The 24,902-nt window shown below is 50.2% G+C and overlaps 1 protein-coding gene across 4 annotated transcripts; it reads left to right on the top strand.

The window, feature by feature from the left end:
- Nucleotides 1-112: 112 nt before the first annotated feature.
- On the top strand, nucleotides 113-24,156 carry BOK (BCL2 family apoptosis regulator BOK). 4 transcript variants are annotated; one of them, XM_068163953.1, is made up of 5 exons: nucleotides 113-196; nucleotides 9,848-10,229; nucleotides 15,121-15,249; nucleotides 21,635-21,798; nucleotides 23,063-24,156. In XM_068163953.1, the coding sequence occupies exons 2-5, from the start codon at nucleotides 10,007-10,009 to the stop codon at nucleotides 23,186-23,188; spliced, it is 642 nt and encodes a 213-aa protein (XP_068020054.1). In that variant the 5' UTR covers nucleotides 113-196; nucleotides 9,848-10,006; the 3' UTR covers nucleotides 23,189-24,156. The 4 variants fall into 4 exon arrangements, with proteins under 4 accessions (XP_068020054.1, XP_068020052.1, XP_068020053.1 ...); XM_068163951.1 differs by lacking the exon at nucleotides 113-196 and adding an exon at nucleotides 8,742-9,002; XM_068163952.1 differs by lacking the exon at nucleotides 113-196 and adding an exon at nucleotides 8,742-9,002 and having other exon boundaries at nucleotides 9,851-10,229.
- The last annotated feature ends 746 nt before the right edge of the window (nucleotides 24,157-24,902 follow it).

The raw sequence follows: 24,902 nt of genomic DNA on the forward strand, positions 1-24,902 counted from the left end.
AGGGGCCCCTGCGGCGGGCGGAGCTGCGGCGGGCCGGCCCCTCCCACTGTGCTGGGGCTGGGCGGAGCCGAGCCGAGCCGAGCCGAGCCGAGCCGAGCCGAGCCGAGCCGAGCCGAGCCGAGCCGAGCCGGGCCGAGCCGGGCCGAGCCGAGCCGAGCCGAGCCGAGCCGAGCCGGGCCGAAGGGAACCGGGCGAGGTGAGCTGCGGGGCTGCCTTCAAGAACTGTCTGATGGCTGGGCCCGAAGAGTGACGGTGAATGGAGTTCAACCCCGTTGGCAGCCGGTCACGAATGGTGTTCCGCGGGGCTCAGTACTGTGCTGTTTAATGTCTTTATCAATGATCTGCTGCTCAACAACCCAGTACCTGAAAGGGACCTATAAAAAACACTGGGGAGGGACTTCTTACAAGGGCTTGTAGTGATAGGACAAGGGACAATGGCTTTGAGTTGGAAGTGGGGAATTAGTGGAGATTAGGAAGAAATTCTTGACAGTGAGGGTGGTGAGACACTGGAACAGGTTGCCCAGGAAAGTTGTGGATGTCTCCTCCCTGGAAGTGTTCAAGACCAGGCTGGACAGGTCTTGGGAAACCTGGTCTAGTGGAAGGTGTCCATGCTCATGGAAGGGGATTGGAACTAGGTGATCTTTAAGGGGTGGGATGGGATGGGGTGAGATGATCTGCTGTGAGATGTCCCAGGGGTATGTGACAACTAGTTGGTGCTTGAGATGAGGACATGAGCCTGGTGCTGTGGCCTGAATCCTGAGACTTGCTCAGCCTACTGCAGGCTTTCCAGCCTGCTTTCTCCAGAGCAGGGCAATGAAGCTGGCGAAGGGTCTAGAGAGCAGGTCTGGTGAGGAGCAGCTGAGGGAACTGGGGTTGTTCAGTCTGGAGAAAAGGAGGCTGAGGGGAGACTTCACTGCCCTCTGCAGCTCCCTGAAAGGAGGCTGGAGTGAGGTGGGGGTTGGTCTCTTCCCTAATAATAAGTGATAGGACAAGAGGAAATGGCCTCAGGTTGCAGCACCAGAACAAGAGGACACAGTCTCGAGCTGTGCCAGGGGAAATTTAGGCTTGAGGTGAGGAGAAAGTTCTTCAAAGAGAGAGTCGTTAGCCATTGGAATGTGCTGCCCAGGGAGGTGGTGGAGTCACCATCCCTGGAGGTGTTCAAGAGGGGATTGGATGTGGCACTTGGTGCCATGGTTTAGTCCTGAGGTCTGTGGTGACAGGTTGGACTTGGTGATCTTTGAGGTCTCTTCCAACCTTGGTGATTCTGTGATTCTGCACCAGGGGAGGTTGAGATTGGAGAATAAAAGGAACTTCTTCACTGAAATGGTTCTCAAACACTGGAACTGCTGCCCGGGGAGGTGATTGAATTCCTGTCCCCGGAGGTGTTTCAGAGAGGCGAGGCAGAGGTGTGGTGGTGAGGGGCATGGTTTAGCACCAGCCTTGGCAGAATTGAAGGTCTTTTCCAACTGAAACTGTGATTCCAAATCATAACAGAACAAACCTCCTCTGCTCTTTGTCTGTGCCACCAGGTGGAAGCACCGTATCGCATCCCCGGGGTCCTGGCAGGAAGGTGGCACATTGCAGAACCCGCTGCTGCCGAACCCCGATCCCTCTGTCCCCCCTTCCCTCTCCGGGGTGGGTGACGCTGCCTGCCCCGCGCAGCCCTTCCTGCCGGAGCACGAACCGCTGCTCAAAGACAGCAACTCGGTGGTGGCACAGCCTCACAGCAGGCATCTGCCTTGCAGAGAAGGCAGTGACTGGCTGGGGAGCAGGGGGCTGGTGGCTACGTCTCTATCCTGGGAGTGAGATTTCCGGCTGCATGGCCCAGACCACGTTCAGCTCAGCTTCTCGTGTCTGCCCTGGGTAAATCTGGCAATTCAGGTACAGTGAGGGTAAACCAGCAGAGAGTAAAGTGTGCACATGTGGACATGGCACTTCAGGACATGGTTTAGTGGCCACGGTGGTGCTGGGTTGAAGGTTGGACTCAGTGATCTTCAAGACCTCTTCTAACTGTAAAAAGTTCTGTGATTCTATGGCAGCTTACAGTGACTTTAGTCTGCAAAAAAGGGAGACTGAGGAGAAACCTTCTCACCTTCTACAACTCCCTGAAAGGAGGTTGTAGCAAGGTGGGGGGGAGGTCTCTCCTTCCTAATAACAGCTGATAGGATGAGAGGAAAAGGCCTCAAGTTGCACCAGGGTGGGTTTAGGTTGGACATTAGATGAAACTTCTTCACTGGAAGAGTTCTCAAACCCTGGAACAGGCTGCCCAGGGAGGTGGTAGAATGCCCATCCCTGGAGGTGTTTCAAAGAAGCAAAGATGTGGTGCCAAGGGACATGGTTGAACACCAGCCTTGGAAGAGTTAGATAATATTTGGACTTGATGATTCATAGATTCATAGAATAGTCAGGGTTGGAAGGGACCTTAAAGATCATCTAGTTCCACCCCTGCTGTCATGGGCAGGGACACCTTCCACTAGACTAGGTTGCTCAAGGATTCATCCAGCCTGGCCTTGAACACCTCCATGGAGGAAACATCCACAACCTCCCTGGGCAATCTGTTCCAGAGTCATTTGGTACTGTAGAAATCCACCCTATGATGTTAAGCTCTTCATGAAGTCCCTGCTCGCATGGAGACTGCAGCAGAGTTGAAGCTGAATTCATCTTATTCCTCCTTCCAGACCACGTAGATTAATGGACTCACAGAATAGTTTGGATTTGAAGGGACCTTGAGGACTTTGAAGATTATCCAGTTCCAACCTCCCTGCCATGGGCAAGGACACCTTCCACTAGACCAAGTGGCTCAAGGCCTTGTCCATCCTGGCCTTGAACACCTCCAGGGAGGAGCAAGCTGGCCTACTGGAAGGTGTCCCTGCCCATGGCATGGGGGTTGGAACTAGATAATCTTTACAGTGCCTTCCAACCCAAGCCACACTATGATTTTGTGATAATCTATGTCAGAAGCTTTTGTAACAGACTGGCTGCTACAGTTGATGTGTTTAAACCTCTAGATCTCTATCTTCATGACAGAAAACAGCTGCAGAAGATAAGTTCACTGTGGCAAATCCTTTTTGGTTTGGCATGTGACAGTTTGCACTGCAAAATCCTGCCCCAGGAAAGGTGCTCTGGGGTGTTCCCATCATGCAAGTAATACAACAGCTTGGATTTCAGGAGGCTTTGAATCAAGACCTTCAGATATGAGAGAAAGGTTCAAAAAGCCTCTGTGTTTTGCTTGAGTCCCATTCAGCTGCTACACACAGATTCATATATTCATAGAATGGTTTGGACTGGAAGGGGCCTTAAAGATCATCTAGTTCCACCCACCCTGGCACTGGGCAGGGACACCTCCCACTAGACAAATTGCTCAAGGCCTCAATCAGCCTGGCCTTGAACACCTCCAGGGAGGGGGCATCTTCTATGTACTGTTTTCCTGTTGCAGCTGGCAGAATCTCTCTGTTTAAAAGGAAGTATTTCTTACAGCCTCCCTGTGCCTCCTGCATGGCTTTGCAAGCTAAAGCCTGACACTCCTGGTGTTCTCACAGTGGTAACTTGAGAAACACAGAACTGAAGTATTGCTGAACCTCCCCCCCCAACCAAAACCAAACAACAAAACAGACAGGAAGAGGACACAGGGAGTAGATAGTATGTTAAAACTGGGTGAGATGATGCAGAAGAAGGTTCAGGGTGGTTTGGTGGAAGGTTTTGGTCTGGTTACATTCTTAAGGCTTTGCCAGAGCATCTTCTCTCTGAAGGGAAACCTCTTGTAGCAAGTGGGGGCTAATGGAGTTCTTTCCCAGTCCCTCTGACTAAGTTGGCATCTCTCAGCTTCTTGGAGCCCTTGCTCTGCAGGTGTTTAGAACATTGGATCAACGTGTTCCAGTGCACAGTTTCTGCTGGAATTGGTGTAGGCTGTGTGAAGTGGCTGGGATTGGCACTGTGAGGTGGAACAAAACACCACCTCTGAGAAAAACCAGGCTGTGTGAACACAAGGCTGGAAATGAGCTCCTGGCTTTCTTCTTGTGCTATTGCAGGAAACCACACCATGCAGACTCCTGTATAAGCTTTGTGTGCTCACAATTAGCTTGCTATTTTCCTTCCAGTTTTAGGCTCCCCAATTCAGGAGAGACAGAGCACTGGAGCAGGCTGCCCAGAGATGTTTTGGAGTCTCTTCTCTGGAGACCTTCAAAACCCACCTGGATGCATTCCTGTGTGACCTGCCCTAGGTGATCCTGTTTTGGCACAGGGGTTGAACTCAATAATCTCTGGAGGTCCTTTTCAACCCCTAACACTCTGTGACTCTGTGATTCCACTGCTAAAAGGCCCTTCTATAGATTCACAGAATGATAGAATGGAAGGGACCTTAAAGATCATCTATTTCCAACCCACCTGCCATGGGCAGGGACACCTTCCACTAGACCAGGTTGCTCAAGGCCTCGTCCAACCTGGCCTCCCTTGCCAGGGAGGGGGCATCTACAGCCTCCCTGGGCAACCTGTTCCAGTGTCTCACCATGCTCACTGAAAGAATTTCATCCTAATCTCCAGAGTAAATCTCCCCTTTTCCAGCTCAAAGCCATTGCCCCTTGTCTGTCACTGCAAGCCCTTGTAAAAAGTCCCTCCCCAGCTCTTCTGTAGCCTCCTTCAGGTACTGGAAGGGTGCCCTGAAGCCTTGTCCAAGCTGAACAACCCCAGCTCTCCCAGCCTGTCCCCATAGGGGAGGTTTCCTAACCCTATGATCATCTTTGTGGCCTTCTCTGGACCGTCTCCAGCAGTTCCATGTCCTTCTTGTGCCTGAGGGCACCAGGACTGGATGCAGTTCACCAGAGCAGAGCAGAGGGGTAAAATCATCTCCATTGTCCTGCTGGTCACACTTGTTTTGAGACTTTGTTCTCCAGTGGTTAAACTATTTAATACTGAGCTGTGCACACTTAGACTATCACTGCTGTAGTTTCCACTTGACATAAAGTGTAAGTCACATCTCTGTGGTCCCCTTTTTTCCTAAATGAATGCTCCAAGCTGTTTTGCTCACCCCATCTGAGATAGGCCGGAGCTGTGATGTGGATCCTGTTGCTTGAGACAAAATACTGTCATGACAGTAACAGCTGCTCTGGGAAGAGGGGCTTTGGGTGATACAAGCAGGTTCTGCACCTTTTCCTGACCATTCCTTTGCCACAAGGGTTTTTCCAGTATGGATCCAGCCTCTGAGTGCTGTAGCCTAAACATACTGTGGGAAAAGGGGCTCAGATTATGCCGGCAGCTTCCTGGATTGGAACACTGTTCTTTTGTGGCTAGCTGAGCACTCTAGCCTGTGCTTTCATCTGTTTTTACTGACAGCTCTTTCAGTGTCACGCTGTGTTGGTAGTGTGCAAATCCCATAGGCAGCCTACCATGCACTGTTGGGGTTTTCATACAAAGACTGGGGTTTTGTGCACAGCCTTGGTGTTCCTAGGCTTTGTGTCTCTGCTGCAGGGTGGAAGTTGAGGGGGTGCTGCATGCTGTGACAGTCGGGCAGGGAACACGTGGGATGGGTTTGGCACCCACAGGGAGCTGGGAGGCACTGTGGCACTTGCATATTTGCCAGGGTTCTGGGAAATGTTGTCATTAGGTAAGCAATGCTGGTATTTAAGCTTTCATCTTTGTTTCAGAGCCCTACTGAACAGAGACAGTTTAAATAGGACTAAGCTATCACCTGCTGCTGGAAGCTGAGGCATAATTTGTAATGATTTGTTTCAGACATCAGGGCTGCAAAGGCAAAAATCTGATTTTCCAAGAGACCATCAGGTGAACTCTGCATAGAAGAGGTGGGCTAGGGGTGGGCAGTAGCATGGGTCCTCTAGAGTCTTGATTTCAGCTTCTCTAGCAAATATATTTGTATTTGAGGAAGGCTAGTGGATAAAAACACAGCTCTGAGAGAATCTTTGAGCAAATACTCCTGGTGCTGGAGATGCACAGTCACTATTATCATCTTATAATCATAGCAAGCTAAGTTGGGGTCACCAGCCGACTGCTGCTGCATGCATACACCTCTCCTGCTCTTTTCCCAGGTCAGAGGGAGGATCTGTCACCACGTGGAGAAGCAGCTTTCCTGTGGCCCCTTTCAATGCAGTCTCCTGCAAGCCAGTTAATGGCAGACCACAAAATGCACTCTGTTTTAAGCCTGTGAGTGAGCTGTGTGTTGGATGCTGGCCAGAGTATTTGATATATCATATAAAGCTTTCTCCTGCAGTTCCTTTGTTCCTTTTTACGCCTTAGTTTTGAGACTGGCAGTGGTGCAGGTTTTGCTTGGAGTGGGTTTTTTTTGTTGGTTTGGGGTGGTGTTTTTTTTTCCTGATGAATAGAATAGAATAGAATAGAATAGAATAGAATAGAATAGAATAGAATAGAATAGAGTAGAATTAACCAGGTTGGAAAAGACCTCTGAGATCATTGAGTCCAACCTATCACCCAACACCAATCAACCAAACCATGGCGCCAAGCACCCCATCCAGTCTCTTCCTAAACACCTCCAGGGATGGTGACTCCTCCCTGGGCAGCCCATTCCAATGGCCAATCTCTCTTTCTGTGAAGAACTTCTTCCTAACATCCAGCCTGAACCTCCCCTGGTGCAGCTTGAGACTGTGTCCTGTGTTCTGGTGCTGGTTGCCTGGGAGAAGAGACCAACCCCCACCTGTCTACAACCTCCATTCAGGTAGTTGCAGACAGCAATAAAGTCACCCCTGAGCCTCCTCTTCTCCAGGTTAAGCAACCCCAGCTCCCTCAGCCTCTCCTCATAGGGCTTGTGCTCCAAACTCCTCACCAGCTTTGTTGCCCTTCTCTGGACACATTCCAGAAGACCTTGGAGAGGTGTATTTGCCTCTGTCTTTTGTCAGAGGTGACAAACAGTAGATTAAAACAGTTCCTTCTTCACAGAATCACAGAATGGCAGGGCTTGGGAGGCACTTCTGAAGATAATCAGGTCCAGCCCCCATTCTTGCTTCTCTTCCTTTTGGAAAGGCTGTATTTTGAATATGCCATGTACCCAGTCATTGATCTACAAGATTGTTATTTATTGAGGATTAGTGTCTGGGGAGGTAGAATTTTTGTACCTGCAGGGAAATGCTATTTCTAAAATGTCTTTTGTTTGGAATCATAACACAAAGAGCCAACATTGTATGTGGTCTGTCAGGCTGCAATGGTATCACCCACACACAGGGAAGGAAGTTGAGAGTTGTGGCATCAATATGATAAGGCTACAATGAGAAGTTGATAGATATGGTTTGGGTTGAGAGGGACCTTAAAGATCATCTAGTTCTAACCTCCCTGGCATGAGCAGGGACACATTCCACTAGATCAGGTTGCTCAAGGCCTGTGCAACCTGGCCATGAACACTTCCAGGGAGGAGACATCCACAACCTCCCAGGGCAACCTGTTCCAGTGTCTCACCACCCTCACTGTCAAGAATTTCTTCCTAATCTCCAGAGTAAATCTCCCCTCTTCCAGCTCAAAGCCATTGTCCCTTGTCCTGTCCCTACAAGCCCTTGTAAAAAGTCCCTGCCTAGTTTTCTTATAGTCCCCCTTCAGCAATGTGTATTGGTACTGATTGAGATGTCTTCCTTAAACTTCATGCATTAGATTTCTTAAAACATTGAGATGAAAGGGACACATTGCTGCAAAATACTTCATTCTTATCAGCAAATCCACTTTTAACCCCTTTCCTTAGTTTTTAACAAGTCTGCTTGTTTGGGGGAACACAAGCACTGCTTGCTTCAGCCCCAAGAGGTAGCTTTCTTTGGTAATCACCTCCATTGTTTTGGATTCAACTGGTACAGAATCATAGACTTACTTAGGTTGGAAAAGACCTTCTAGATCATCCTTTCCAACCATTAACCCTAATCTACTAAGTTCTGCACTAAGCCATATCCCCAAGCAACACAGCTAGGAATGTTGTCTCAACCACCTCCCTGGGCAGTCTGTTCCAATGTCTGACAACCCTTTCAGTGAAAAAGTTCCTTCTAATACCCAGCCTAGACCTCCTCTGGTGCAGCTTGAGGCCATTCCCTCTCATTCTATCACTTGTTACTTGGGAGAAGAGACCAACACTCACCTCAATCCAGCCTCCTTTCAGGGACTTGTGGAGAACCAGGAGGTCTCTCCTCAGCCTCCTTTTCTGCAGACTGGACAAACCCAGTTCCCTCAGCTGCTCCTCACCAGACCTATTCTCCAGACCCTTCACCAGCTTGGTTGCCCTCAGTGTCCTTCCTGCAGTGAGGGGCCCAAAACTGAACCCAGTACTCAAGGTGCAGCCTCACCAGTTCTGAGTCCAGGGGGACAATCCCTGTCCTGGTCCTGCTGGTCACACTACTGCTGATCCAGACCAGGATGCTGTTTGCTTTCTTGGCCACCTGGGCAGACACTGGCTCATGCTCAGCCACAATGCCTAGCCCACTAGTTGAAGCATGACAGCCTGCAGTTCCCCAAGTCTAAAGGTGACTTGGCCTGCCTCAGCTCTTTGGGAACCACCGTGGGATTCCCCAGGAGCTATTCCCATTCCCGCAGGGCACTCACCGCTGTCTGTTGCACGGGGAACCTGACCCAGGAATTCTGCTCCAAGTCTCACCCCGAGGACAAGCCCATGAACCAAGCCTGGAAGGGCTGCAGGGGAACAAGCGGGAGCCTCCTTAAGAGAGGAGAAAGGGGAGGAGAAAGCGTTGCTCTCTGAGCATAGCAACCCCTCCTCCCGGTTATTTCATCTTCCTTACAAGGCTAAAGCGAGAAGCTTTCCTCTGCCGCCTTAGTCCCTTAAAAGCAGCAGAGAAAGCCCCGGTGGGGAGCAGCCGGGATGCCAGGCTGACAGGGATGAGGAAGGAGGACCTGGCGTGAGCACTGCAGAGAAGTCTGCTGCTCTCCAGCTGTGGTGACAGCATCCCGTGGATCCTAAACCAGGTGTTCATTGATGCGGGTCTTCTAAAGAAGCATGAAACCAACCCCAAAAAGAAATTTCTGAGGGAGGAAAAAGTGCAATGATAGAGGTAAATGTATTTTTCCTTGGGACAAACGAAGTGTCTGGCTTTATTTGGGTTGAGAATCTTTCTTGTGAGTATGTCTGGAACAGAGGACTAGGGGGAAAAAAATGCATTTACTAACATCTGAAGAAAGCTTGGTCTGACTCTGACTCCAGAGCAGCCATGGGTTAAAGAGTCAGATCAACAAATTAGCTCAGGTGCTTCTGAAGAAGTTTTGAATGCTCTCTTGGAGCATCCACACCTGAAAATGGTTTTTAAATCTGCTTCTCTCTTTTGCTGTTTCTGCTATTGCTGAAGATTTTTTGAGAGTTCATGTGTGTGTTGCTTTGGTGGGGTGGGTAAGAGGGAGAGAAGAGTGACAGAACCAAAACCTGAGCTGAGAATGTGGTAAACTGTCTCCATCGAGGCATTTCCAATTCTTCCATACTTTTGCTCTTGCAGTGATGCCATTTATACACAAATATCCCCTGGCTGAGGTTCCTGTAGCTGGGATTTGAGATTCAAGGGGGTTTTCCAGCTTAATTGAAAGAAGCTGAGATTGTCTAAACAGTCTATGAATTGTTTTCACATTCTGACCAGCTAGGCTCTCTGAAGGATAATTCTGGGACTGCCAAATCTGAGCTAGAAAAGGGGGAACACCTTGGTAGTTCAAAACTGCAGCCCTCCCGCTCATATTGCCAGAGAAAGTGAGAGCAAGTGAAAGGCAGAAGACTTCGCCCCTCGTCTGTAAGATGCACTGAGGCAGATGCTCTGCAAATAGGATGCCACTGGCTTTAGGTGTAAGGTGTAGTGCTTGGGTTTCTGAAGTCTACCTTTGCAGTGCTAGAGGACTTACAGGCACTTTTATTCAGCAGGTAAAATGAAAAACTGGCCTTTTGAGACTAGCTGCTGGGAGCTGTGACTACCTAAGGGAGCGGAGGATAACTGAGCAGCTCCTGCAGGTTCTCCTCTGACGCATCAGGTCAGCCTTGCGGCAGCTGCGTGCTGAGGGCTGGCTTCACCAGCCGAGGATGGAAGTGCTACGCCGTTCCTCAGTCTTTGCTGCAGAGGTGATGGAGGTTTTTGACAGGTCTCCCACTGACAAGGAGCTTGTGTCCCAAGCCAAGGCTCTCTGCAGAGACTACATAAATTCCAGGCTAATCCGAGCAGGTGTCAGCTGGAGCAAACCTGAGCACAGTGCCCCAGTGCCCGGCGGTAAGCTGGCCGAGGTGTCCACCATCCTGCTGCGCCTAGGTGAGTCCCTGCAGGGAAGGGGGGGAGCTGAAACTGCACGGAGCACTTCAGACCAGCCAAAGGTTTCTGGTACTGATGAGTGCTGAGATGCTTTTCAAGTGATGATACAGAGGCTTCCCTTCTTTGGCCATTTAGATTTTAGTTTCTTTAGCTCCTTTGCTTGCATTCCCTCAGTGCCTCAGAGTGCTGCTCCTAAAAGAAGGACTTGGGGGTGTCAGCTGATGGAAAAACTCAACAAGAACCAGCAATGGGCACTGGCTGCCCAGAAGGCAGCTGTGTGCTGGGCTGCATCAAAAAGCCAGCAGCACGGGGAGGGGATTCTACCTCTGCTCTGGTGAGACCCCACCTGGAGCACTGCATCCAGTTCCGGTGTTCCCAGGCACAAGAAGGACATGGAACTGCAGGAGTGGGTCCAGAGGAGGCCAAAAAGATGATCAGAAGGCTGCAGAACCTCCCTTATGGGGACAGGCTGGGAGAGTTTGGGCTGTCAGCCTGGAGAAGAGAAGGCTCCAGGGAGACCGTAAAGTAGCCTTCCAGTACCTGAAGCGGGATAGAGGAGAGCTGGGGAGGGACTTTTTCCAAGGGCCTGTAGTGACAGGATGAGAGGGAATGGCTTTGAGCTGGAAAAAGGGAGATTTAGGCTGGAAATTAGGAAGAAATTCTTTACAGTGAAGGTTATGAGACACTGCAACAGGCTACCCACGGAGGGTGTGGATGCCCCCTCCCTGGAGGTGTTCAAGGCCAGATTGGATGAGGCCTTGAGCAACCTGGTCTAGTGGAAGGTGTCCCTGCCTATATCATGGAGGTTGGAACTCGATGATCTTCAAGGTCCTCAAGCTCTCATCCAACTCAAACCATTCCATGAATCTATATGTGTTGGAGATTTCATAGAAACTGCTTTTCAGTGGCAGGGTTTTGACACACATTTTCCTTTGTCTGCTTTAATCCTTCACCATGCCATGAATTTCCTTGCTTTGTGTTGGAACATGCAGGTGTTGGCTGATGTCAGCTGGCATACACTGCCATTCAGTGCCCAAATTAGCCAGCCCCTGTCATGGCCAGGTGGCTGCTGGGGCTGCAGGGAGAGTTATTTGAAGGTTTGACCTGCAGGCTGCTACTTAGGACCAGCCTGGTCTCCCCACTCTCTCCTCTTTATTTCTTTTTAAGGCATAGCTGATGATTTTATTAATTCTTTTACACTTCTTCTTTCCTATGCTGACTTTACCTCTGGTTTTGTTTCCAGGAGATTTTTGGTCTTTGGGTTTTGTTTCCTTCTGGCGATTTTGCTGCTGCTTTGTCCTCTATTTCATCTCTGCCTAGGCTGGGGGTTGAGATTCATGTGCTTTCAGCCAGATCTTCTGTAGGTGGTAGGAGAATGCAAAAGGGCAAGCAGGTGGCAGACTGGATCTGAAGGCTTCTTTTGGATGATTCTCCTGTCACTTGCTTGTGTCCAGATGGAAAGATTTGTCTGATAGTCCCAGGAATGTGGTGCCTCCTGAGCAAATGTTCAGAGAGCACCATGTGGTACCCACACAACAAGAAGGGTCAGCAGTCCTCCTTAGCAGGATGAAGAATTGTTTCTGTCTTGTGTGTTCAGAAATGCCAGCTGCCACATGGCCTGTCTCCTTCTTTTCCCCTTTGCTGCTATAGCAAATACAAGGCAGAGTGGTGTCCAGCCACCTGCTGAGCATGGTAGTCCTTAGCTGCTTGCTAAGCAGTGCAACAAGCCAGAGCACTTTTGTCTCTGTGATAGCACTGAGAAGCCTGTGGAGAGGTGGAACTGGAGTATCCCCTGGCCCTCAGGCACAGAGAGAGTTGGCTGGTGGGCCTGCAGAGCTGCTGGGCACAGGTGATGCAGTTGAAATCATGAAGAGCAAGAGCCCATGAGGCCAGTGAGGTTTAAAAGCTACTTAGTGCAATTAACAAGTCAGAGATGACAAAAACTAATGATATTGCCAAATAAGACAACACACACCCCCCTTCCCCCTGCCAAGCAACCTGCCACATGTGTCAGAGGTCTGTTTTACCTGGACTTGTCTTTCCTGTGGCCAAGACCCAGGCAAGTGCTCTTTCCCCTCAGCATGGAGCTTCTGTATGTGGGAGCTGTCACTGCTGCCCTGCACTGGTACCCCACAATTAGTGAGGAGGAAGAGGCACAGAAATTGCTCCAGGTGCTGCACAGTACCCAGCTGGGAATCTGCACATGGACACCAAAAACTGCCACCAGTGTAACGTGCTGCTGGAGTTGGTCCTGGGGCTGCCAAGGCAGAGTCTCCCCAAGCCTGGGACTGCTTGCCAGTGCTTTTCTTACCCTGCCTGCTTTTGTCTGCCCTGTGCATTGCTGCAGGGCAGGGCCTGCTTCAGCAGCATGTGTGCCTCCAACCAAAAACTGATCTCATCTGGGGCCTTCGGGCTCCTTGTTAAAAGCTGTAATGTTGGCCCTTTACCAAGGTCTGATCCTTACCATTCCATGCTTCCCTTTCAGCTAACCACAGGCAGGGCTATCCCCATTTCCTTGCATTTACAAGGAAGCCTGTGTGCTCCCTCTGAGGAGAAACCAGCTGTTGAGCAGTGCAAGTAATGTTTCCTCTTATCAGGGCTGACCATATGTTAGCAGAGTTTCCTCTCGCCATCAGACGGCATGGTGCAGTCCTGCAGAGACAAAGGGCCTGAGGAGGTCTGTGGAATTCTGCAGGGCTGGGTTTTGCCCATGCTGTGCTGAGTGCCAGTGACCAATTCAATGAACTGGGGTCTGTTTAGCCTGGAGAAGAGGAGACTCAGGAGAGATCTCATTCATGCTGATCTGTAAAGAGTCAGTGTCAGGAGAATGGATCCACACTCTTCTCAGTGGTGTCCAGTGACAGGACAAGGGGCAATGGACACATACTGGAACACAAGAGGTGCCACATAAACATAAGGAAAAACTTTTCCCCTCTGAGAGTGGGAGAGCACTGGACCAGGCTGCCCACAGAGGTTGTGGAGTCTTCTTCTCTGAAGGCATTCCAAACCTGCTTGGATGTGTTCCTGTGTGCCTGACTGGGTGAGCCTGCTCTAGCTGGGAGGTTGGACTAGATGACCTTCAGAGATCCCTTCCAACTCCTACCATTCTGTGAATTCAGTCCAAGTAGCTAATGACTCTATATCAAGCTCCTAGCTGAAGCTCTCTTCCTTTTCAGCCCCCATCTAAATGAAATTTTTGGGAGGATCAGTTGCCTTCTGCTTAAAGCAAGTCATCTGGGTCTTGCAGTGGAGTGTGAAGCTGTGGTGACTGCTCTACTTTTCCCCTAGGTGCTCCAGAGCACTCTTGGGTAGGAGGAGGACACAGAGTGTCCTTCTAACCCTAAACCAAATAGGATTCTCCATGCACAGAGAACCCTGATCCCATGCAATGTTTGCATCTATCAATGCTTCTGCAGCTGTGCAACCCTCATTAAGTGTCTGTGAAGAGAGAAACCTGGGCTTTATTAATTCTGCAGCTCAAAAAATGGTTTGCTTTCCTACAGATTAAAGCAAGCCCAAGCTCCATCAAACAAACCTGTGGGAGGAGATTCTCTGCTTGCCCTTGTTCTTTCCACCTTGGTCTTCATGTTAGCCTAACACCTTCAGCCCTTTCCCAGCTCGGGAGAACATAACCTGGAGGTTCAAGCACAGCTCTCTCTGTGTGTTGGGAACCTTGTTGCTGAGAAGTCAGCCAGGCAAATGAACATCTCTTTAACCATTCAGAGGAGAGAAAGAACTCCAGTGCTCAGTGCCTCTGTGAGTGTACAGTAGCTGAGCTGATGGTCTCTTCACTCAATTAATGTTGTGGAGCTTGTGGAGGATCCTTGGCTTTCATCAGCCTCCAGCATTCTCCAGTTGCTTTCATATTGAAGGCTTTTGTACAAGTCTGATGGGGTGTTGAAAAAGGGTGTATCTCTCAAAAGCTGCTCTAGAAGTACACCCCCTCCTTCTCAGTGAAGAGAAGTGAGATGGCTTTACTTCTCTGAGGCCTGTCAGAAGGCAGACATCCAACCTGGGAACATACTGGGTTGTATCAAAAGAAGAGTGACCAGCAGGTCAAGAGAGGTGGTTCTGCCACTCTGCTCTGCTTTGGTGACACTCTGGAATACACTGTCTTCCATTCTAGAGCCCTCAACACAAGAAGCACATAAACATGCTGAAGCAGGTCCAGAGGAGGCCACACAAATGACCAGAGAACTGGAGCAACTCCCCTGTGGGGGCGGGCTGAGAGCTGCGGCTATTCAGCCTGGAGAAGAGAAGGTTCCAGGGAGACCTTAGAGCTACATTTCAGTATCTGAAGGGGACCCGCAGGAAAGCTGAAGAGAGGCTGTTTAGAAGGGCTTGTAAGATGAAAGGCAATGGTTTGAAACTGGAGCAGGGAAAACTTGTGTTGGACATTAGGAGGAAGTTCTTCACAATGAGGGTGGTGAAATACTGGAACAGGTTGTCCAGGGGTGTGGTTGAGGCCCTATCCCTGGAGACAGCCAAGCTCAGACCCAATGTGGCATCTAGCTGGAGATGTCCCTGCTGACTGCAGGGGGGTTGGACAAGATGACCTCTGAGGGCCCCATCCAGCCTGATGCAGTCTGTGAAGAGTTCCTATGAGGGTTGACTGCAGCCACACCACTGGTGCAGGGCCATGCAGTGTGCCTGTCCCCACTCCCTTTAGAAGCCCCAGGCTTAGGGGGTGTTCAGAAAGCAGGATGCAGGCGGCAGGGGGGTCGCATCCAACTCAACCTGAGCCGCCTGCTGCATATTTGAAACAAGGTGGAGCTGGGATTAGGTCTCTTTGCTGAAGGGATCCGTGGGGTGGCTCCAGCGCTAATTCCTAGGTGGTGAGAGCAGGAGTTGGTGTGCTGCAGCATGCTGACTCCTGCCCGTCTGTCTCCAGGGGATGAGCTGGAGTACATTCGCCCCAACGTGTACCGGAACGTGGCTCGGCAGCTGAACATCTCCCTGCACTCGGAGACGGTGGTGACCGACGCCTTCCTGGCCGTGGCCGCGCAGATCTTCTCCGCAGGTACCGCGTCCCGACAGGCCTGCGGGCGGGGCTGGGCGGGGGACGGAGCCGCTTCTCTCGGAGAAGGCATGTTTCTGAGATGGCCTGCAAGGGGGGCCCTGGTTTCTGCAAGGCCCTGGGCAGTGGGTTGTGTGCTGCGCTTTAATAAAAGCATGAGAGCTCCTCTCTGCTCCGCTCTTCCGGCAGGGAAATGCCCTGCTGCATCGTAGCCTCCTGGCCAAGGTATTGCTCATTCTAGAAGGCATCCGCTGCCGCTCCTTGTTAGGAGGTGGTGTTACCTACCTCGTTGCACAGGGAAGTCACACATTTCAAGCCCTTTTGCTCATCGTTGGCAACTGGAGAAGGTTCATTACGTGGGAGTCTCCCTTGCTCCAGCTCACGCTGCCGATGCTAGGAGCCAGAACCAACTCATCACAAGGGAGTTCTCTTCCTGGCTTCCTTTCCCACAGTGACAGCCAGAACTGCAATGGAGCCTGCTGCTTCCAGCTGCTGCTTCTACTTTCACATACTCAGGAAAGTCTCAGCCCTCAAGGCTAAGGTGTTCTGGGTGAGCAGGTGCTTTGAGCTTTCTCAATAGGTGCTTACATGTCTATGTTCTTCTGTTTCTTTGGTCCCACAGATGACTGTCAAAAAAAAAAGACAAACCCTGTGCTGTATTCCTGCTAGGGAACCTCAGCCTTCCCTGGAAAGTGTCTCTTCTTGGGAATGCAGTCTGGGGACCTAAGGGAAGAGCAATCTTTTACAGAGAGATTTAGGTCAGGCAAGCCCTGACACAGTTATAGGATTTCTGCAGTGCCTTGTTGCGTTGTCCATAGAAGGGAGTAGATGTTGCAGACTGGAAACAAAGTAAACCAACAAAATCCCCCAACCAACCAAAAATGCAACAAGAAAAACCCAAAGCTACTTGCCTAGCAGTACACAGAAGTGTGAAAGCACTGGATCCAGTGCCATTGATGTGGGAAGTGTCACAGGAGGCACTGATCCTTGCTGCTTTGGGACTAGGTACTACAGGATGGGAGTCCAGGTTTCTGCTGCAGTTTCAGATAGGCTTCCTCACTCAGAACATGTCTATCTTTACCATCAGCTATGCTTTTTTGTGTGTGTATGAGCACCACAGGAACTACTGCATCCTGGAGAAGACCTCTGCTGATATCCTGTGCTTCTGATCTGAAGTGTATTGTGGTGGAAATCAGAGATCCTCTCCAAAATCAGATGACAAAACAGATCTCTCAGGGACTGCTCAAGAAGGCCTCCTGGCAGGTCGAGCAGATTTACTTCCCAGATCAGGGAAATGGATGGAAGTGGATTCTGTATCTAGCACTGCAGTCCTTGGCATCCTTTCAGAGCATATCTGGAATGCAGATTGCCTTTGCCCTGGGCTGGTTTGGGAGGCCATATGGGCTCAGAAAGCAAGAGCTGGGCAAGTATTGCAGGAATGTCTGAATGCGTTCAAAGTGCAGATGCCCTGCCTGGTCCCTTAGTGCTGAGCTTTACTTGCTTACAGAAAAATGAAGGTCAAATTTGCAGGCCCAGGTATTTACATTGCAGATAAGTAGGTTATCTTCTTAGACAACTACAGCTGACTACATCAGAACTGGCCCACCTCCAAAGTTCAAGTGGCATGGGGGATTAAGCCTGGCTGCAGGTGGAGCAGACTCTGCATGCTGCTGTGCTGCATAAACATGATCATGGACTCATGGCTGGGTTGGAAGGAACTTCTAGAGGTCATCTAGTCCTACCACCCCTGCAGTGAGCAGGAACATCCCCAATTTGATCAGGTTGCTTAAAGCCCCAGCAAGCCTGACCTTGGATGTCTCCTGGGATGGGGCCTCCACCACCCCTCTGGGCAGCCTGTTCCAGTGTTCCACCACCCTCGTAGTAAAGAACTTCCTAATGGCCAATCTGAATCTGCTCTTCTTTAGTTACAAACCATTGCCCCTTGTTCTTGGAAACAGTTCCTCCCCAGCTCTCCTTCAGCCTTCTTCAGGTACTGGAAGGTCTCTCTGAAGCCTTTTCCAGGCTGAGCAGCCTCAGCTGATGCTGGGGAGAAAGCCCTGCTGGCTTCTGTGAGCCCTGCTCTCACCAATGTGTATTGATTGACACATTGAGATGTATTTCTTTGCTGTTCTTTCACCTCTCAGCTTGGGAGGCAAGTGAAAAATAGGGAAGGGTTAAAGTGGTTTTCTTGAAAGTAAAGCTAGAAATCATAAGTTTGTCCTAAACTTGAGGTTTTCAAGGCAGTAAGAATGTGGATCTGGACTCAGCTGTTTGAGGCTGGCAATGCTAGAGACCTTGGAAACTTGGTAGTAGCCCAGGCTCAAGCTCTCTTGCTAGTGCTGCCCTGCATCTGGGGACACTGTGCTGCATAAATGGCTGGCAGCTGGCTGGCTGCACAGGGAGTGGATCCAAACCTTCCTGGTGCTCTTTATGCTCCAGTTATAGTTCTTTCTTACCTCTGCCTCAGAGTGACTAACAAGACAACCTGTGGGCATGAAGCTGGGGCTTGTGTATTTAATTGCTTTTATTAAGTCATTACTGTCATTTCCTTTGCTATGAGGCTGCTGAGTGGCAGACAGGGAGAAGTTTGGTGAATTTTTTTCTCTCTTTTTTTAAGCATTCTTGGACCCCAACTGCAGTCTCAAGACTCAACATTTAACACAAAATCCAGCAAATCAGAGTTGGCTGTGGCAGCCAAACATTCACTCCTAATTTTTTTCTCATAGTTCAGAGGAAAGAGGCCCTTCCTGAGCAAAGGAAACCAGAGGCTCAAGAGCAGGCTGAGCTTCCATGCCAATTACCAACAGCTAAAGCACCTCAGCCACTATTTCACTGTCCAGTTTATTAAGAAAACAGCTACAGCCTGACACTGCAGTGCCTGGACAGACTGGGAGCTTCATTAGTCACTCACAAAGCCTTTCCAGCAACAGATTGGGGGATTTTGACCCTATCTTGCTGAAGAGGTTTGCTCCTTAATCTTTTGCATGGTCTTCTTCCACATCTGGTGTGGTTTTGAGTCTTCATACTGTAGCTCTGGTTGTGCTCCCTTTTTCCTGTCCATGCTGTGTACAAGTCCTGACTAAGCACAAGTCCTAGGTGGACCTGTGAAGAAGGCAAGACTGAGGACACCTGGCATCCTTGTTGGTCCCACAGCATGGGCATGTTGTGCCATATGCAGCTTTAGAGCATTGTTTATTCCAGTTACCCCAAGTTTAGCTTTACTCTGCTGTAGCAAGGGCAGCTTGAATCCCAGTTACAGCAAGATCAGCAGCTGAGAACATAGACAGAAAGTGAGCAGGTCTCACAAGCATGATAAGGCTCAAGCTGTCTTTTCCTTCCCTCTTTCCATGCAACTTGTTGGTTACCTGGAGTGACAACACAAGCCCTATGAGGAGAGGCTGAGGGAGCTGGGGTTGCTTAGCCTGGAGAAGAGGAGCCTCAGGGGTGACCTCATTGCTGTCTACAACTACCTGAAGGGGGGTTGTAGACAGGCAGAGGTTGGTCTCTTCTCCCAGGCAGCCAGTACCAGAACAAGAGGACACAGTCTCAGGCTGCGCCAGGGGAGGTTCAGGCTGGAGGTCAGGAGGAATTTTTACACAGAGAGAGTGATTGCCCATTGGAATGGACTGCCCGGGGAGGTGGTGGAGTCATCATCTCTGGAGGTGTTCAGGAGGAGACTTGACAGGGTGCTTGGTGCCATGGTTTAGTTGGTTGGGTGGTGTTGGATGATAGGTTGGACACGATGATCTTGAAGGGCTCTTCCAACTTGGTCTGGTCTATTCTATTCTGTTCTATTCTCCCATCTGTGTGGAGACTGACAATGCAGAGCCCTGACCTGCTTTGGCTGCTGACAGATGTTGCAAAGCATCACCCCTGTGACAATACCACTGGTTCTCATGTGTGGTCTAAAGCTGTTCTGCAGTCAGCAGGAGACTTCCCACTGCCTTTAAACAGGCTTTGGATTGGGCCTGGGTGAGCTGGGATGTACATTAGATGTTTAAATACCAGAAGGAAGGAGACACTTGCTGGAAAAACAGAAGCAGGAAAGGGAGATGCATTTTCCTTTGCTAAAAGAAGCAGTTTCTTCCAGTTGGTAAAAGCTGCTAGGTGTGAGGGCCCTGTAAAAGTCTTCAGCCTGGGTGTGTGTTGGTTTGGGTGCTCATCAGTTGTTAATCAGAAGTGCCTGGGCTGAAGTGAGCCTTGTCCAACAGGCATGCATGGTTAATGGGCTCTCAGGAGAAAATACTTCCCTCTGGAGGAACAAATGCTGTTAGAAATGCATGAGTTGAGCTTCCTGCCCTGTGCATGTCCATTTTGGCTTCTTTCTCTCCAGCAGAGGAAAGTGTATTGTGTCTGGCTGTATTTTTCCAGCTGTTGAAAAGTAGCACTTGATCATGTTTCTCTGAGGTCTGATTTGCAACTTGGGCTTCGCTGCTGAGTGGAGCAGAGGGAAGTTTATTTGAGTAGCTTTGGATAGTGTGGTGCTTGGAGACTGCACAGTTGTGTCTTGCGGCTTCTTGAGCTCTCCCTTGGGGCAGGCAAGCTGAGCTGCAACAGGAACACTTTCAAGAATGGTCCTCTCCTGCTAATTCCCCTGGGCTCACCAGTATTTACATACCTTCAGCTCTGTGTCTGGCCTTGAGTCTGCAACTTGTATTTCTTATTTTTATAACATGCCTTCCAAGCAGCTTTTTTTCCCCCTGTCTCCCTGTGTTCCATCGCTGTGAAGAGAAGTTTCAGAGCTTTCTCTGGTTTGATCACTCCTTTCTGGACCAGTTTTCCATTTGTTCTTGTTGTTAGCTCCTGTGCACACAAGTCTGCACAGTGGGAAGCTGTGAATAGATTGTCTCCTTTGGCAGTGAGTGCCTGCCTTGCCCAGCATGGATGGCAGCCAGGACTTTGGAGGAATCTGAGGCAGGACAGTATGTCTTCCCTGCTCATGTGCAGGGGCCAGATGCAAATCCAGCTTATGCTGAGTGATACATCAAGCTAGTGCCACCTTGACCCTGGCCTGGATGTCCTGATAAAGGCCTGATGAGGCACCACTGGGCTGCAACGTTTAAGCATGGTGCAATTACACCCCAGTGTTGGCAAAGTGTGGGGGACACTCAAGGAGATTGGCTGGTACCCAGAACTGAGCTCCACTTATCACATTGGCAGGAAGATGACTGCTGCTGGGACAGCTTCCTTGGGGCACTGGTTCTGGGCAGGTCAGCCTAGCAGGAAGGCTGTTTGCTGGGAGATTAGATAACTCAAGTGACACTTCCTGCACTGTCTGCAGGGGAATAGGCTATGCAAATTAAGTAGTGAAGGCAGAGGGGCAAAACTCTTACAGCTACCTAGTTTTCATATGGAGGCTGAGCCATTCTCCTTACATCAAGGAGGATGCCAAACAACTCTCTTGGCCCTAGGTCTTTGCTTGCCTTTTTTGCTCTTGTGTGATGGTGGAACTGACTGAAGATGTGTTTTATGTCACACTGGAATCAGACTCACTGAGTCACAGAATGTTGGGGGTTGGAAGAGACCTCGAAAGATCAAGTCCAACACTCCTGCTAGAGCAGGATCATCTAGAGTAGGCTACACAGGAATGCATCCAGGTGGGTCTTAAAAGTCTCTAAGGAAGACGACTCCACAGCCTCTCTGGACAGCCTGTTCAGTGCTCTGCCACTCTTGCAGTGAAAAAGTTTCTCCTTATGTTCATGTGGAACCTCCTCTGCTCCAGTTTGCCCCTCTTGCCCTTTTCCTATTGCTGGACATCACTGAGCAGAGCCTGGCTCCATCTCCCAACACCACCCTTCACATCTTTATACACATGAATGAGGTCACCCCTCAGTCTCCTCCAAGCTAAAGAGCCCCAGCTCCCTCAGCCTTTCCTCAGCAGGGAGATGTTCCACTCCCTTCAGCTTCTTTGTGGCTCTGCTTTGGACTGTTTCAAGCAGTTCCCTGAGGTCCTTTTTGAACAGAGGGGCCCAGAACTGGACACAATATTCCAGATGCAGCCTCACCAGGGCAAAGTAAAGTGGAAGGAGAACCTCTCTGAACCTACTAACCCCAGGACACCGTTAGTCGTCTTGGCCACAAGGGCACATTGCTGGCTCATGGTCATCATGCTGTCCACCAGGATTAGAATAAAAGTATGTTTTGTCTTAAGGGTGTTTGAAAGCTGTGCTAGTGACAACCCCCACCATGCTGTGAAGAACTTTCTCCAGTCCTGGTTCTTTAGGATCCCTTTTCCACCTAGGTGAAACCATGCAGCACTGTGGCTGCACCTGAATGCAGCTGGGCATGTGCAGCATGAGCATGTGCAACCAAGGACAGCCATTTCCTTGGAGCAGTGAAGGCTGCACTCTGTGTGTGTGGATCTGAAGGAGCTTTCTTCTTTTCACAGGCATAACGTGGGGCAAGGTGGTGTCTCTCTACGCCGTGGCAGCTGGCCTGGCAGTCGACTGCGTGCGGCATGCCCAGCCAGCCATGGTTCACACCATCGTAGACTGCCTGGGGGAGTTTGTCCACAAGACCTTGGTGCCGTGGCTGAAAAGGAGAGGAGGCTGGGTAAGAGATCAAGTATGGCTTCCACATGTGCAGTCCAGAAAACATCCTGGTTAATGAAAGTGAGAGTGCCCCCACTGCAGCTTTATTATCTCTCACAGCACTGTGGCCACTGCTGTCCTACTTAGACCTGTGCTAGGCTCCATATGTCTCCATTACTGCCTTGTGGTCCCGTCCTCAATAACATGAGGAAAGGTTGAGAGAGCTGGGTTTGTGCAGCCTTGAGTAAAGAAGGCTCAGAGGAGGCCTTATTCCCATGGACCAGTGTGTAAAGGGTGGCTACCAAGAGGATGGAGACTCCCTTTTCACAAGGAGTCCCATGGAAATGACCAGGGATGATGGGGACAAGCTACTGCTGGGGGGATTCCCTTTGGAGTCCAGCAGAAAATGTTTCTCCACAAGGACAGACAGCCACTGGGCCAGCTCATTTCAGCTAGGCTATCACCTAGAAAGGTTGGACCAGATGATCCTTGGGGTCCCATCCAGCCTGGCATTCTGTGATCAGCTATTCTGGCCTTCATCTTCCTGTATATCTGTGCCAGACTAATTCCATCCTGACCTGCCAAGGCCTTTTCTGTTCCAGATCTGAACATCCCTGGAGCTGCCAGCCAGTCACAGCAGGAGGCTGTAAATAGGAGTCATTCTCTTGGGCAGCTGTTCTCTAAGTGCTGAAAACCATCAAGCCTGCTAACTGAATTCCCCTTTCATCTGTCCCCCAGTTCCCCAGGTCACAGCTTAGCACATTAACATGACTTGCTTCCATAAAGAATTTTAAAGGGACATTAATAGCTGTTAGTTTGTGCCTGACCCTGATGATGCTCCTTGAATCATTTCTGCTGCAGCTCAAACTTTAGTGCACTGATGCTTTGAATGACACTCCTAAGACCCAGCAAGAATGGGAAGGTTTGTGGCTCTGTCCCTGGCCTGCTCTGAGACTGTGGGTATGGCCCATGGAGGTCTTCAAGGCCAGGTTGGAGAGGGCCTTGAGCAACCTCACCTAGTGGGAGGTCTCCCTGCCCATGGCAGGGGGGTTGGAACTAGGTGATCTTCAAGGCCCCTTCCAACCCAAACCATTCTGTGAATCTCTTTCACAGAGCTCTTTGAGGCTGGTTTATTATCTTGCAGTGTGTGAGGTGTGAGCAAGCTCTTGTGATTGATGGTATGGCAGCAGGGGTGGCTGGCATGCATCACGGGACTGGGAGGGTCTGCAGCGGCTGAAATGGTTCTGGATGTCTCTCTCTGATGATATCTGTTCCCTCCTCCTTAGGCAGACATCACAAAATGTGTGGTGAATACTGACCCTGGCCTTCGTTCTCACTGGCTGGTGGCTGCTGTCTGCAGCTTTGGTCACTTCCTCAAGGCCATTTTCTTCGTCCTGTTGCCTGAGAGATGAATCTGAGTCACCGAGTGCAGCCCCCTACCCCATCTCCTCCCTGGCTCCAGAAGCAGTGGTAATGGCAATCTCTGAAGAGGAGGAAGAGAAGAACCAGGACAAACAAAACACTTGTTCTCCTCTCCCTTGAACTGGGAGCAATGACCAAACTTTTTGCAGCCGCAGGAGCCTCTCTCACCATTAATCCTTTCCAGAATCTTATTTCCCTGGGTGACTTGTATGTGTGGCTTGGATACTGCCAGTCCCTGAGCACGGTGACTGCAGCTGTGTGCAGCATGGATGATCAGGTATCTGCTCATCACAGCTGCCTTGCATGCAGAGGGGAAGAGGAGGTGGGTAGAAATGGGATAGAAAATAGGAGAAGGGGTAGAGTCCCTCCTGCACTCCCTGTGACTTCTCTGAGCCCTCAGACTTGCCTTGTGTTGGTTCTGGTTGTTACATTTGTGCTTGTGCTCCATCTCCTCCTTTATACCTAACTGACCACTGGGAACTGCTCCCAGCACAGCTTGGTGGAGCAGGATAACACACCTGGGGAAGTGATAAAAACAAACCTACTGTCATCAGGTGTTTGTTCCCCACATCCCTTGGGAATCCCTCTGAGGGGCAGGACCAGAGGGCAGTTTGCAGGTGTGTTGTTTGATCCCTTGTGCTGCACACGGAGGCAGTTTCAGACAGGAGAGCCAGCAATGCCTTCAGCAGCAGTTTGGGATTGAATCTCAAAATGAAGAGAAGTGTTTTCTCCACTGAGATGTCTTCAGGGCTAAGCAGGTAGTTGGGAAAGGCTGAGGGGCAGGGGCAGGAGTTAGGGAAACGGTAAGTGAACTGTCTGGTGGTGTGAAGGAGCAAAGCTGTGTCAAAAGTAGCTGATCTATGTTTCTCCTTTCATGTCTTTGGAAGTACAACTCACAGTCTTCTTTATGGCAAACAATAAAAGAATAGGTGGTGTAGCACCATTGCAAAGGGTGATTGTATTTGTTTCCAGAGTTCCAGACTCCAAAAAAGGCCACAGCACTGAAGACAAACACTCAGGCCATGCTAAAAATACTTCCAGCTTTTCCCCTGCTAGAACACATTAACCTGTTCAAACTACAGCTCCTGCATTTCATGCTGGGAGTTCAACCCACGGTGGCATTAGCTTGCTGTTTCCACCAGTAGAAGTGGGGCCTCACTGAAGTCATCAAGGGAAGGCAGTGGAGCCAAGCACTCTGCCCAAGCACCACATGAAACACCCTGCTGAGTGCCTTGCTCCCTAGAGCAGGGCATTGCAGACAGCTGTTCCAACACCTGACCATTCTTGCAGCAAAGAAATTTTTCCTGATCTCCAACTTAAACATCCCTTGGCACAATTTCAGGCCGCTTGCTCCAGTAAGGATTATCCCACACACAAACCTCTGGCACCATAGAATGCAGTGGGTTGGAAGGGACCCTTGAAGATCATCTTGTCCAATTCCCCCTTGCAGTCAGCAGGGACACCTCCAACTAGCAGGTTGCTCAGGGCCCCATCAAGTTTGCCCTTGCATATCACCAGGGATGGAGCCTCCACCACACCTCTGGGCAACCTGTTCCAGTATTTCACCACCCTCACTGGGAAGAACTTTCTCCTAATGTCCAACCTAAATCTACCCTGCTCCAGTTTCAGGCCCCATTGCCCCTCATCCTGTCACTACAAGTCCTTCTATACAGTCCCTCCCCAGCTCTTCTGTAGCCCCCTTCA

This window comes from Melanerpes formicivorus, unplaced genomic scaffold (genome assembly GCF_026170545.1).
Source record: "Melanerpes formicivorus ecotype bairdi unplaced genomic scaffold, bMelFor1.0.p_v2 SCAF_76, whole genome shotgun sequence".
Taxonomy (NCBI): Eukaryota; Metazoa; Chordata; class Aves; order Piciformes; family Picidae; genus Melanerpes; species Melanerpes formicivorus.

Coding starts and splice junctions, on each gene's coding strand:
- BOK (XM_068163953.1), top strand. CDS start 10,007: ATGGAAGTGCTACGCCGTTCCTCAGTCTTTGCTGCAGAGGTGATGGAG. Junction 10,230..15,120: donor CACCATCCTGCTGCGCCTAG/GTGAGTCCCTGC, acceptor GTCTGTCTCCAG/GGGATGAGCTGGAGTACATT. Junction 15,250..21,634: donor CGCGCAGATCTTCTCCGCAG/GTACCGCGTCCC, acceptor TTCTTTTCACAG/GCATAACGTGGGGCAAGGTG.